General features: G+C 32.4%; 1 protein-coding gene across 1 annotated transcript in view; it reads right to left on the reverse strand.

Annotated features, from left to right (window-relative positions):
- Positions 1 to 13,114, reverse strand: part of LOC115884380 (ankyrin repeat domain-containing protein 6) — a 131,687-nt gene that overhangs the window by 25,412 nt on the left and 93,161 nt on the right. Inside the window, exons 2-4 of the mRNA XM_030902939.1 lie at positions 11,765 to 12,162; positions 10,114 to 10,296; positions 3,353 to 3,647 (exon numbers count right to left, since the gene is read on the reverse strand). Of these exons, the coding sequence (XP_030758799.1) occupies positions 3,353 to 3,647; positions 10,114 to 10,296; positions 11,765 to 12,100 (814 nt within the window). The 5' untranslated portion in view covers positions 12,101 to 12,162. The remainder of the gene's footprint in view (positions 1 to 3,352; positions 3,648 to 10,113; positions 10,297 to 11,764; positions 12,163 to 13,114) is intronic.

The raw sequence follows: 13,114 nt of genomic DNA on the forward strand, positions 1-13,114 counted from the left end.
ATTATTTGTATAATGTTTTGTATTATCTTTTGTTTGTTTGTTTGTGTACCTTATTTGTTTACTTTGTTTGTTTACTTTACCTTTGTCTACAAATTGTAAAATTTTTTGACAATAAAGGCATTTATTTATTTATTTATTTATTTAACTAACCGAAGAATATAAGCCATTAAAATAATAAAAAAATAATGCCAGTAAATGTATCTTCAAACTGATACCATAATCATAAAAATCGGGTTTAAAACTAAAAAATTATGAAACATGAAACAAGCGGAATTTTGTACCGGGAAGTATATAAAACATCAGAGTGGCAGTTGTCTGTCATTTTAATTCGCAGACACATTGTATTTCCTATCATTTTTTGGATATCCCCTGTAGAAATATTCTCTAACTCGTTGGACACATTTTATTCATATTTTTCGGAATACCTATTGTGGCTTTATAAATGGTTCACGCAACGCCACTGGCTGAGTACCCCAACTTAACCCGGCACCGGTACTAAGCTCTCTTTGTCTTAAAAGACATTAGAGCCAAGAGAACCACTCAGTTCGGCCCGTTTGGAGTACCATCAGCGATACAGGTTATTCAAATTGAGTGCGGCCGGTGTGCGCCATAAGGAAGACGGATTTTCGAGTGGTACCGGCAGATAATTTTTATGTCCGACAACTCTATTCGATATTTAATTGGTCGGGGCCAGTTTTTTTCCTCACAGTATTAGTATTCTTTCTTAATTATTTATCTCGGGTTTAGTTTCAGGTGAAATTTTGTTCCAATGAGTTAATTCTGAGAATAGGACGGGTTCGAGTATGATACGCCTACGATAGACTAAAGAAATACCATACGTCCATATCAAATAAACTTTGAGTCACGTGATTAAGCTTGACCGGCACAACGTTGCTCACTTTTACATATTTTCTTTTAATCAAACTATTTTAGAAAACAAAAATAAATTAATTATAAATATATAAACAGTTATTATTTACATCAACAAAACTCACCGTCTTAACAGCACTTAAGGGACATAAAGAGCCATTACTACCGCTTTCCCGTTCAAAATATTCTAATAAAGTTGCGATAAGTTTTTTTACGGCTATTAAGCTATATTGTACACTTCGCACTAAAAGAGGTTCTAAACAGAACCAAAACTGAAATGTCAGAACAAATGACAATATCAGGAAATAAATAAATAAATGTAGTAACTTGGCATTTTTTTGCAGCAGAGCTACCACCTGAATCCCCAGCGGGAAATTTAAATTCCAGTCAGTCAGCCTGGCGCCGAATATCTCCATGGTTGGCAACAATGAATTTAAAAATGGCGCCCTCAATTACGTAACTAAAAGTTAATTTGATAACAAAAATCTAGGATATATTGAAATATTTAGGAAATACTTGAATCAAAACATAAACAAAAATATAGAGAACAAATGGCAACAACTGTCAAATCGACTGGTATCAATCATTCGGTCAATCAGACTACAAGATTGTCAAAAAAACTCTCCAAACTTAACCAAATTTACATTGATTTATTATGACTTAACATACCTATACCAACATAGGTTTGATGTTACCATACGACGCACTTTTGCAGGACCCTGTATATGTAAGATGCGAAAAATCACACTCCATCGCGAAGCGAAGCAATTAATGAGAGCAATTCTCGCGAGCATTACGTTTAATGTACCCGTAATAAATATTAAACCATAAATTTAATGAAACATCCAATAACATCGCTTAAATTTTTATAATTCTTATTGGCCGCAACATTAACTCAGCTACGCGATCGAGTGGCAATCAAATTGCTATTTTAGATAAACCTGTGGCAGATATAAAGCATTAGCCACTGAAAAAAAAAAGATTTTATAGCTTATAATATAGATAAACAGCGCGGTTGACATAAGACATGGTTTCAGTCAAGTTTCTAAATTTAAATTGAAAGGGAAATATTATCTCGAATTGATTTATACGACCACAGATAGAAAGTGACTTTCCATATTATAATGGGCTTTTTTCATTCATTAAGTGTGCTAATCAGAAGTCAGAGAGAGTCTATTGATTATGAGAATTTAAGGAATTATTTGATCAAAATCTTGATTTATAGTTAGGTACTCACTGGCACAATGATATACATGTACTGATTTCTTTCGAAAATCGACAACAATGAAACTATGATCCCTTCCCAGACACAAACGGTACATTGTGAGACAGGAAATTGTAGAGAGAAACAAGCCCTATAACATAGGATACAACATTTTAATGAACAGTGCTTTCCATAAAATCAATAAAATGAAAAATATACGAAATAATATACATGTACTGATTTCTTTCGAAAATCGACAACTATGAAATTATGATCCCTTCCCCGACTCAAACGGTATATTGTGAGACAGGAAATTGTAGAGAGAAACAAGCCCTATAATATAGGATACAACATTTATTGAACAGTGCTTTCCATAAAATCAATAAAATGAAAAATATACGAAATAATATACATGTACTGATTTCTTTCGAAAATCGACAACTATGAAACTATGATCCCTTCCCGGACACAAACGGTACATTGTGAGACAGGAAATTGTAGAGAGAAACAAGCCCTATAACATAGCATGAGCAAGTAATTTAAAAATCATTTTATCAACTAGGTAAATCTTTTCTCGATAGTTTGTTTTTTAGTTCATTTCAATAACTTTTATTTTTATTGGAAATATTCGTTTTTCGAATAGTTTCCTAGTTTTTATTCTGATAATAAAATGTTTTTACAGAGTTTAACATGCAAAATAAATAAACAACTGTAATGTAGTCAAATTGTCAAAACTTTTAAAAAAATATTCTTTTACTGACGATTAAAGATAATTTTTTATGTCGTTTCCCTTTTTTCCTTACAAAAATAATTCAAAAAAAGATAAAATTTCAGCTCATTAATTCAGAACCAAACTGTTGACTTTTACGCACGTGTTACAATGTCTAAAATGACGAAGAGGGATTGCTGAACTTGAACGAAAATAAATTCAAGCAATAATAAAAAATCAATCAGGTTAATCATCGAGTGATCCGATCCGTTTATGTTTTAGGAGGCTTTTTAAAATATTTTTGGAAACAACTGGATAAATATACACTGAGTGTAGCGGGAAATCACTTCTTTGGTTGCTTAAATCAGGTGCCAAAAAGTAAGTTAAAATTTATTTAAGAAAAAATTTGATAGATTTATGCCAAATACTAGTAAATGTAAGTAATATTTTTATTTGAAAGCGATCGACTCGGTAACCTTCAATTTGAAGTTGGTCAAAAAATGGACTCTTAAAGCATATTTTTAATTAAAAAAAATACAAATTGAGCAATATTATTATAACAAACTCACCTTTTGCTTCTTTGGGCTGTCTTCCCTCGAACCTAACCTTACTCTTCGACCTCCTTTTACCTCCCTTGTCCTTTTTACTCCGTCTTCCCTCCCTGGTGTTGTTATCGTCCAAAATATCGATAATCTCCCCTAAGTCTTTTCTGAAAGCTATGTCTCTGGCTGTTTCACCCTGTTTGTTCCTGACGGTCTTGTCGCAACCCGCTTCGAGCAGGATCCTGGTCAGTTTCCTGCGGCCCATCGCGGCGGATATGTGCAGGGCCGTATCGCCATTCTTGTTTCTTTCTGATACTTTACACTAAGAATAAAGAAAAACGTGTTTTAAATGAGTATATCTCTTAAAAAAATTGGTAAAACAAAAAGAATAGAACGAATATAGTATATTATGTTACAGTAAAAGTTGGAAATCAGTGATTATTAACAATTACTAGTGAAGCTCACATTCACTGATTTGCTAAGACTACGCCAGTAAAAGTTATTAAACAGCTTTTTTTGAAACCAACTTTTACTAGTGCACTATCGTTCCCTGGAGGATAGCAGTGAGTTTGAAAGATTCACTTCCACACGTTGTAAAATATAAGGATACCTAGGGATAAGTTGAATAATAGGCAATATAAGGATAACATTAAATTGGGCTAAACGTTGGCAACGTTGACAGACCTCTGGCGTAAATTCGGTTTGTTTTTTGTGGTTATGCATAAGTGTTTATTTATCGTTGTAAAAAGTGCTGTGTGGTATTTTCCCCATGGAAGAAATTTTCTGTGAAAAATTTAGGTAAACTAGGCACTCGCAGGAATGTATTAGTGCTCGTTTTTCATTTTTGCAATGTAATGAAGTCATAGCAAAAGCTAAGTATGCAAGAGAAAAAGATATTAAGGAACCTAGTGACTATGAACTTATTAAACGTTTTTATTTACTTAAAGTAGCGGGTTTGAAAAAACGAAAAACTCCCGTTGAAGAAAATTCGGGCATACTTTATTTTGTCCACGATGAAGACCTGTGCAAAACAAAAGGATCCAAGATATACAAACTAGATGTAAACAGAGAAATGCTAGGTTGCCACTTATTAAAACAGTTTATTCGCGAAGATGTTACATAGTTATTTTATAAAGATTATAGTATTTCAGTTAGTTATACAGGGTTTCTCACCGTAGCCGTTCGTTAGAAGTTTTTGAGGTTAGGAAAAACTTAGAAGTTTGAAATTTTGAGACTTAGGATTATTTAACCTTTCCTTTCATTTAAAAATATTTTCAAGGTCACACCACTTCACAAGGAAGTCGCCATTAACTTCCTTATTTTAAATAGAACATCCTGTATATTATTTTATTTTTGGATTTCTAAAAAAATTTTATGATGAGTTTTATTAGGTTTCCCTATACCTATTTTCAACTGTTTATCAGATATCTTGATTTATTTGAAAATGTTTACAGATTTACCCCTATTTTTAACAGTCGGTCTTTTACTCATTTTGAATCGGTGATAAACGCTTCTGCGGTAAACTCAAGCAGAGGACTAATATTTTCGAAATCCATATTGACAATTAATTTATTGCATAGAGGTTGTCCAAAATTTGATAACTGATTAGATTATTTTCAAACTCAAAATAGTTCATTTTTTCAAATGAGACACCCTGTATATTTTTCGATAGTTGGATGCAGAATTCAATTCTGCATCCATTTGCTATAACTTTCCCTATACCCATTTTCAACGGTTTTCTTGTTAATCCGTATTTTTTACTTTAATTCAATTTTCGGCAGAATCGACAATATCGTTTGTGTTTTTTAAAAGAAAATAATTATGTTAAAGTAAAGAAATTGAATGAAATTAGAACATACGAACAAAACAGGAACAAAACAAAAGTGAAAACGTATAAAATATAACATAACAAAACAAAACAAACGTATTTTCAACAGTAACGGTGAGGCATTAATTATTAATACTAGACGTTTATCCATACAATAATAAAAAAAGTTAACTTCGAACAATAATTTTTGTAATTATTGTGTTTATTTTTTTTTATTATGGTAGCGATACACTAACGTCTAGTGTTAATAATTACCGTTACTGTTATACGTTTGTTTTGTTATGTTATGTTATATTTTATACGTTTTCACTTTCATTTTGTTCCTGTTTTGTTCGTATGTTCTAATTACATTCAATTTCATTACTTTAACATAATTATTTTATTTTAAAAAATACAAACGATATTGTCGATTCTGCCAAAAATTGAATTAAAGTAAAATATACGGATTAAAAAGAAAACCGTTGAAAATGGGTATAGGGAAAGATATAGCAAATCGATACAGAATTGAATTCTGCATCCAACTATCGAAAAAAATATAGGGTGTCTCATTTGAAAAAATGGACTTTTTTGAGTTTGAATATAATCTAATCAGTTATCGAATTTTGGACACCCTGTATGAGATAAATTAGTTGTCAATATGGACTTCGAAATTATTAGTCCTCTGCTCCAGTTTACCGCAGGAGCGTTTATCACCAATTCAAAATGAGTAAAAACCCACTGTTAAAAATAGGGGTAAAAATGTAAAAATTTTCAAATAAATCAAGATATCTGAGAAACAGTTGAAAATAGGTATAGGGAAATCTAATGAAACTCATCATAAAATTTTCTGAGAAGTCCAAAAATTAAATAATATACAGGGTATTCCATTTGAAATAAGGAAGATAATGGCGACTTCCGGTGTAACCGGAAGTGGTATGACCTTGAAAATATTTTTAAGTGAAAGGAAATTTTAAATAACCCTCAAAATTTCAAACTTCTAAGTTTTTCCTAACCTCAAAAACTTCTAACTAGGTGAGAAACCCTGTATATTTTTTAGTTAGTATCAAATTTAGCATTACAGTTTTTTGTCAAAAAAAAAACGCCTTTTGCACGAATTTTTTGGAGGAAATATTAAAAAAGCTGAAGAAGCACGACAAGCTTCGACCAAACTGTGAATCATTTTGTAACAGGGAATATATCGATGAAACTGTTCTCTTGTAAATTTATTATACCTGACATAATGATGTAAATAAATTATTACAGTTAGATAAGTGTCCATTTTTATTTTATAATATTACTCAAAATCTCTATTGTATTTCATGATTGTTACATATAAAAGGTAGAGAGAATTATGCCATATACAGGGTGGTTCGAATTGTATTCCGGAAACTTCGGCAGCATATTCTGCAGATAAAAATAAATAAAAAAGTTCGTATAAATGTAGGTCCTAAAATGCTTAGTTTCAGAGATACAGGGTGTAAAATTTCATTTTTATTTCGTTTTTTTCTAAATAATTTCTGAAGTAACGTCAATATTTGGATGAAAATTGGTGTCTAGGAGTTTTTTGACATGAGAAATTTGATTTTGATGTCAATATGACTCCTGTGTTTTCACTGCTTTGAAGCTTAATAACTTTTTGTCGGTACCTGTATAAAACTACCGAGCGAAAAAATATACATCTCTGTGACTTTTTACGTAAAAAATATCTCTTTGTAAAAATCGCTACGAGCAACCGTTCTTAAGATATTTAGAATGGAAATAGTCAATACCATGTCATTATTGACGAAAAATAAACACACCTTGAGTAGATAGTTATTTCACTGAAATAATAAATTTGAAAAGTTTTATTTTTTTTAAATTAATCATAAATTTTTCTGCAAAAAATGATGATAAAACACGAGGGGTAAACCGCAGAGGAATTATGGTGTACACTATGAAGGAATTCTACAGGAATTCCAAGGAATTACGAGGAATTCCAAGGAATTCCATAGGAATTAGTAGGAATTCCAATTATTTCCGTAAGAATTCCAATGAATTCCAAGGAATTCCTTAGAAATTTAGAGGAATTCCACAGGAATTAAGAGGAATTACAAGCAACTTTATAAAAAATTAACTAACATTAGTAAACCATGAATACTATAATAGGTAGTACTAAATTTAAAGAAAAACGTTTTGCAGGCGATTTTTTACTATCCGTTTTTCGTTTTCGCTTCCAAAATTTCCCAATATCAAATATCTACAGGTTAGATATTCTTTTAATTTAATATTGTACCCTCGATTATATATCTAAAATATTTTCCAATAGTACGGCCGAACCACCCCCGAGATCTATTTATAACGTTCCCTGATTTCGCCATTTTAAAGAAACCCTCATAAGAGATTTTTTATTCAGTACTCAGAAAGTGTAAAGTTAATTTTTTCATTTCCTCGGAATAATACCTAGGTATATACTATAGGGAAATTAATACAACTTTAGGTGCACTTCATCAATGATACCATGCGTAATCTTATGGAATTTACTGGTGATCGTATTATGACGTGCAACTGAAGTTTTATTAATTTCCTTTCCTATAGATACGAGTATAACTAGGTACCTATCATTTTCAAAAAATCCCGAGAAAAATTAATTTTAATAAGTAAGTGCCGACATATTTCCAGTATTTTTACCTCATGATCCCCTATTAGTCCTAAAATTTAACTAAAAAAACGTAAATCTCGTAATAGTACTTTTTATTGTTAGATCTAGTACTTATAGAGACATTAGACATTTATAAAAATCACCAGAAAATTCATAGCGGAACTGCGAAACCGAGGTGGCAACGCTGGTTCAGACTGAAAGAGTTACCGAGTTCGTACCAAGGAATTCCAAGGAAGACCTTGAATGATTGACCTTGACCTTGAAGACCAGGAATTCCAAGGAATTCCGAAGGAATTACGAGGAATTCTGAGGAATTATTTGAGTAAAAGGAATTACGGTGTACACTTTTCCCTCTGCGGTTTACCCCTCGATAAAACAGTTTCTGTTGAACTTTTGGCACAAAAATATTTCAAATTTATGATTTCAGTTTAATAACTATTTAGTCAACATGTTTAATTAATGTCAATGATGACAGGTATTAATAATTTTGATTCCAAATATCTCGAAAACCATTACTCGCAGCGATTTTTACCAAGAGACCTTTTTACGTAAAAAACCTCGTAAATGTATATTTTTTACTCAGTAGTTTTATACAGGTACGGACGAGAAGTTATTACTCTTCAAACCGGTTAAAAAATATGTAGGTGGCGCCCTCTACTAGTAGGAGCCATATTGACATCAAAATCAAATTTCTCAGGTTAAAAAACTCCCAGACACCAATTTTCATTCAAATATTGACTTTTCTTCAGAAATTATGTGGAAAAAATCGAAATAAAAATGAAATTTCTACACCCTGTGTCTCCGAAACTAAGCATTTTAGGACATACATTTATACGAACTTTTTTACTTATTTTTATCTGCGGAATATGCTGCCGAAGTTTCCGGAATACAGTTCGGACCACCCTGTAAAATTCCCGTTAATAACGTCCACAGAGAGTTACAGCTCTATTTATGGCTAGCGTAACCAAGACGACATATGCTTATATTAAATCAGTAAAAAATAAAACTCTATAATCTGGTAGGGTCAGTAAATATTATTATTATATAAATACTTTGAATAAGAAGACTAAGGAAGGAGCATATCAAAAATCTTAGGTACACCGCGATGGGCCTCAAATATGGCCGATTTAAATTCCGGTTTATCAGTGTCGTTCTAATTTTATTTAAAAAATGTAAAACTATGATGTAGGGTAGACGTGGGGTAGACTCAATAATTTGTTGTTTTATTTTACGTTGTGAATAAATGTTGGTAGTTATTAAAATTTGTTATAAAAATATATAATTCTAATAAAAATAGATAAGTTATAATAAGTATTTATTACCACAAACATCCGATACGCTACTGAAGCAGGTAAGTCAAATTAACGTATCTAAATTCTTTGACATCTAATCTTTGACAAGTAATAAATAAAAGCTAAAATGCAAGAAAATATATAATTTAGTTAATTTAAGTGAATTTCATAAATGATCGGTTTACTACACGTATGTATATTATATAGTCACTTACTAGCGAAAAGTTGTTCCATTATTTCACTCAATTTTTGCCGAGATCTACCGCACGCTACACAACCAACTATTTTAGAGTCTTTTTCGATAAATCGCGATAGTGTTTTTCACAATTTCCATCTAGATTTACTACCTTTATACAACTATCAGTAGTAGAATAAATAATAAATAACATAAAATAAGCTCCGTAAAGACTGATAAATCCACAAAATTTCAAATCAAATTCAAATGTGTCAAATGAATCGTCAAACAGAACTGTCAAGGATCCCCACCCTAGACTGCTTTTATGGCGCTTTTTCCGCCCACCATGCATGAATACATGGATAGCAGTATGCTCCTTCCTTAGTCTTCTTATTCAAAGTATAAATATATAAATTATTTTAACTTTTTAATTTATTATATAAATTATTTTAACGATTATCTTATTTTTACACAGCTGTGCTATTTGTCTTCGCTGATTTTTTTTTAATGTAAACTGTTACTGTATATATTAACAATCGAATAAACTGAAAAGCAGTGTGATGTCCAAATCGACAGACTAATTCATATTCTGCCGATTCATATTCTGCCGGCATTTTTCGCAAATATTTTCGTAATGGTCGACATCGTTTTTGTTTCTGTTTGTAAAGGAAATGCCTCGGATTTTTTACATGCCACTTTTTTCACAGAATTTTGTCGCATTATTTATGAGAGCGTTTACACATCTCGACGTTTTCAAGATCAAAAGCAAAATAAATTTTAAAAATAATCATTGTGTGATTTTTTTGTATATATTATTATACAAATATTAGTGGCATAAAATTTAGTTAATAAATTAATGAAGTTAAAAGAGCATACCTTTGCTGATATTAATATTCTTGTTACACCCGCATGCCCATAGCGAGCAGCAGTATGCAGAGCGGTATCCCCATATCCATTCCTTAAATCAGGATCGGCTCCAGAAAGCAGCAACTCCCTGCAGGACTGATTGTGGCCGTTTTGACAGGCCAGGTGCAGAGGTGAGACGCCTTCTGGCCTAAGCTACGACTATGTCGCTTTTGGGCCATGCCTATATGTAGGTCAGACGCCTTCTGGCCTAAGCTACGACTATGTCGCTTTTGGGCCATGCCTATATGTAGGTGAGACGCCTTGTGGCCTTAGCTACGGTACAATAACAAACATATTTAACTATTTTATATACTCCATTATGGTAATGTGATTGTGTGCGTTTTCCAGTGATGCTCAAGTATATTTTATTTTTATAGATTGCAAAACACGTAATATATATTTCAAGGAGTGAAAAGTATTGTGTAGATCAGGCATCCAAGGTAAGTTTGGCTTCTTTTATTTATGTTGATTGAATATTAAATTGATGTTAACACCATTCATATATTATGCTATATAAATAAAAAAAAAATATTTTATTTTTCTTATTCTCTCTTACATTATAGTACTAAAATTCTTAGATGTTTCTAATAAAAAATAATATTATCAAAGCAGAAAGTAAACCTGTCAATCAGAAATGTCAGAAATGTTATATCTTATTCGAATCGCGAATTAAAAAGTGCATTTCCTGCTGTTTTCTGTACCATTTGGACAACATATTGCGATGTTATTTCTAGAAAATGTTTTCTTTTACAAAAACATATCAATGTTTATATGAAATATCAGTGAAGCTGGTAAGATACTGCAAAAATAAAACTATACTTCACTTGAGTCAATAAAAACGAGTAATTTTTGTACAAAATGGCATAAGCAAACAAGGTTATACAAAATTGTTTGAAAGTCTAACGCCCACAGAAAGAACAAAACTATTTTAATCAAAAACGTTTTTGTCTAGTGTATTATGTCTAGACTATCAATTACAACTAGACACAACAAGTCTCAAAAACGGACTACGGAAAAATGGAATATCTCAAAAACTGCCACTTTGATTTTGATGTTATTACAAATTTTGTTGCAAATATTATTCCTAATCTTAAATTGAAAACCGCGTTTCGCTAGCTACTGTAATTTTGGAGTTACGATTTTTTTAAATTTTTAACCCCCTCCCATACCCCCTTACCAAAACCCATTCCCACCAAAAACTAATGGCCCGATTCCCGGGTGCCAGAGTATTTTTGTGCCAAATTTGGTTAAAATCGGTTTAGCGGTTTTTGAGTTATCGTTTTACAGATGGACAGACAGACAGACAGACACCATGAAAATATTTTGTATTTAGGTCATTTATAACGCAAATAACTCATTTTGAGTGAAATTAAAAAAAAACTTTTTTTGCCGATCTTAATAGCCTACCCTACCTGTTGGTATGGTCGGCTAAACATATTGATATATTATTGTATTTTTAATAAGAAACTTGTAAAAATTAGATATTTTTATATAGTTTCACAAAAAAATGTAATTTTACAAAACAGTTTATTAAGTCGCGAAAAAAACTAGTATTCATATAAATTATCAGTTAAATTCATTAACAAACAAAAAAACACACTAAGATCACACTAAAACTCACCATAGTATCCACGGTGTCCACCCTCGCTCCCTTGGCCACCAGCACCCTCACCGCCTCCTCGTGGCCGTCAGCAGCGGCGCGCTGCAGCGCCGAGCAACCCGCCCCGTCCGGCGCATCAACTTCCTGCGGCGCAGCCACGGCCAGCAGCATGCGCAGCGCCTGCGCGCGACCGTTGGCCGCCGCCGCGTGGATGGCGGTGCGCCCCAGAGCATCGCGAGTAAAGCGGGCGGGTCCTCGCGCGGGTAGGAGACGCGAGAGGGCTGCGCAGTCGCCGGAAGAGGCGGCTGCGCGGGCGGCGGCGCCTGGTTCCCCGCCGCCGCCCCCCGGGGAGCTCATCGCGGCGGCGCAAAAGGGCGCGCGATGCTGCGGGGGGTTGAGGAGCCATTCGACATTCTATTCTGGAACAAAGGGAAGAGGAAAATTTAGTAACTAGTATTATAGGCCTCATCAAGTAATTTATTTTATTAATAATATTATTTTACATCTTCATATATTAAAAAAAGATATCAATATTCAATTTTTGTTGCTCGAGGGACACGGGGATTATACAGGGTGTTTCAAAACAAATGCGAAAAACTTTAGGGAGTGATTCCTTGTTCAAAATAAAGGGTAGTTTGCTTTATAAACGTTGGGTCAAAAGTCAACCATTAGGGAGATATCGTAGTACAAAGATGGCGGAAAATTAATGTTTTTATTTTTTATCTTGAAAACGAAAAGAGATAGACTAATGAAATTTTATGGAAGCATTACTGTTATGAAAACACACTTTCAGGTTATTTTTTTACTTTTTTAAAATGAGTGGAAGGGGTTGAAATAAACTACCCCTATCATTCTTGTTAACGAAATTTAAAGAAAAATCTTATCAAACACATGCAAATGCTTTAATTTGGATAGTTTAGTTTGTTTAGAAACTTTTTATCTCTTGTGTTTTTGATAAAACTCACCGATTGGAAATTAAAAAATAAAATGTAAAGCATTACATGTCAGGACAAAAAACATTTTTAGATTAAGAATCTAGTGATAATAACGATAATAATAATCATCTAGATAATAACGTATTGCAGTAGAATAATGTCAAATAAAATAATATTGGGAACATCCTAAAAAGTAACAGCGGCCGACTAGATTTTTTCCTAAAAATATTACAGCAGCCCACTAGATTCTTTATCAGAAAATATTTTTTGTCCTGACATGTAATGCTTTACATTTTATTTTTTAATTTCAAATCGGTGAGTTTTATCAAAAAATACAAGAGATAAAAAAAGTTTCTAAACAAACTAAACTATCCAAATTAATTTTTGCATGTGTTTGATAAGATTTTTCTTTAAATTTCGTTAACAAGAATGATAG

This window comes from Sitophilus oryzae, unplaced genomic scaffold, assembly GCF_002938485.1.
Source record: "Sitophilus oryzae breed Bouriz unplaced genomic scaffold, Soryzae_2.0 scaffold_227_pilon_pilon, whole genome shotgun sequence".
NCBI classification, from domain to species: Eukaryota; Metazoa; Arthropoda; class Insecta; order Coleoptera; family Curculionidae; genus Sitophilus; species Sitophilus oryzae.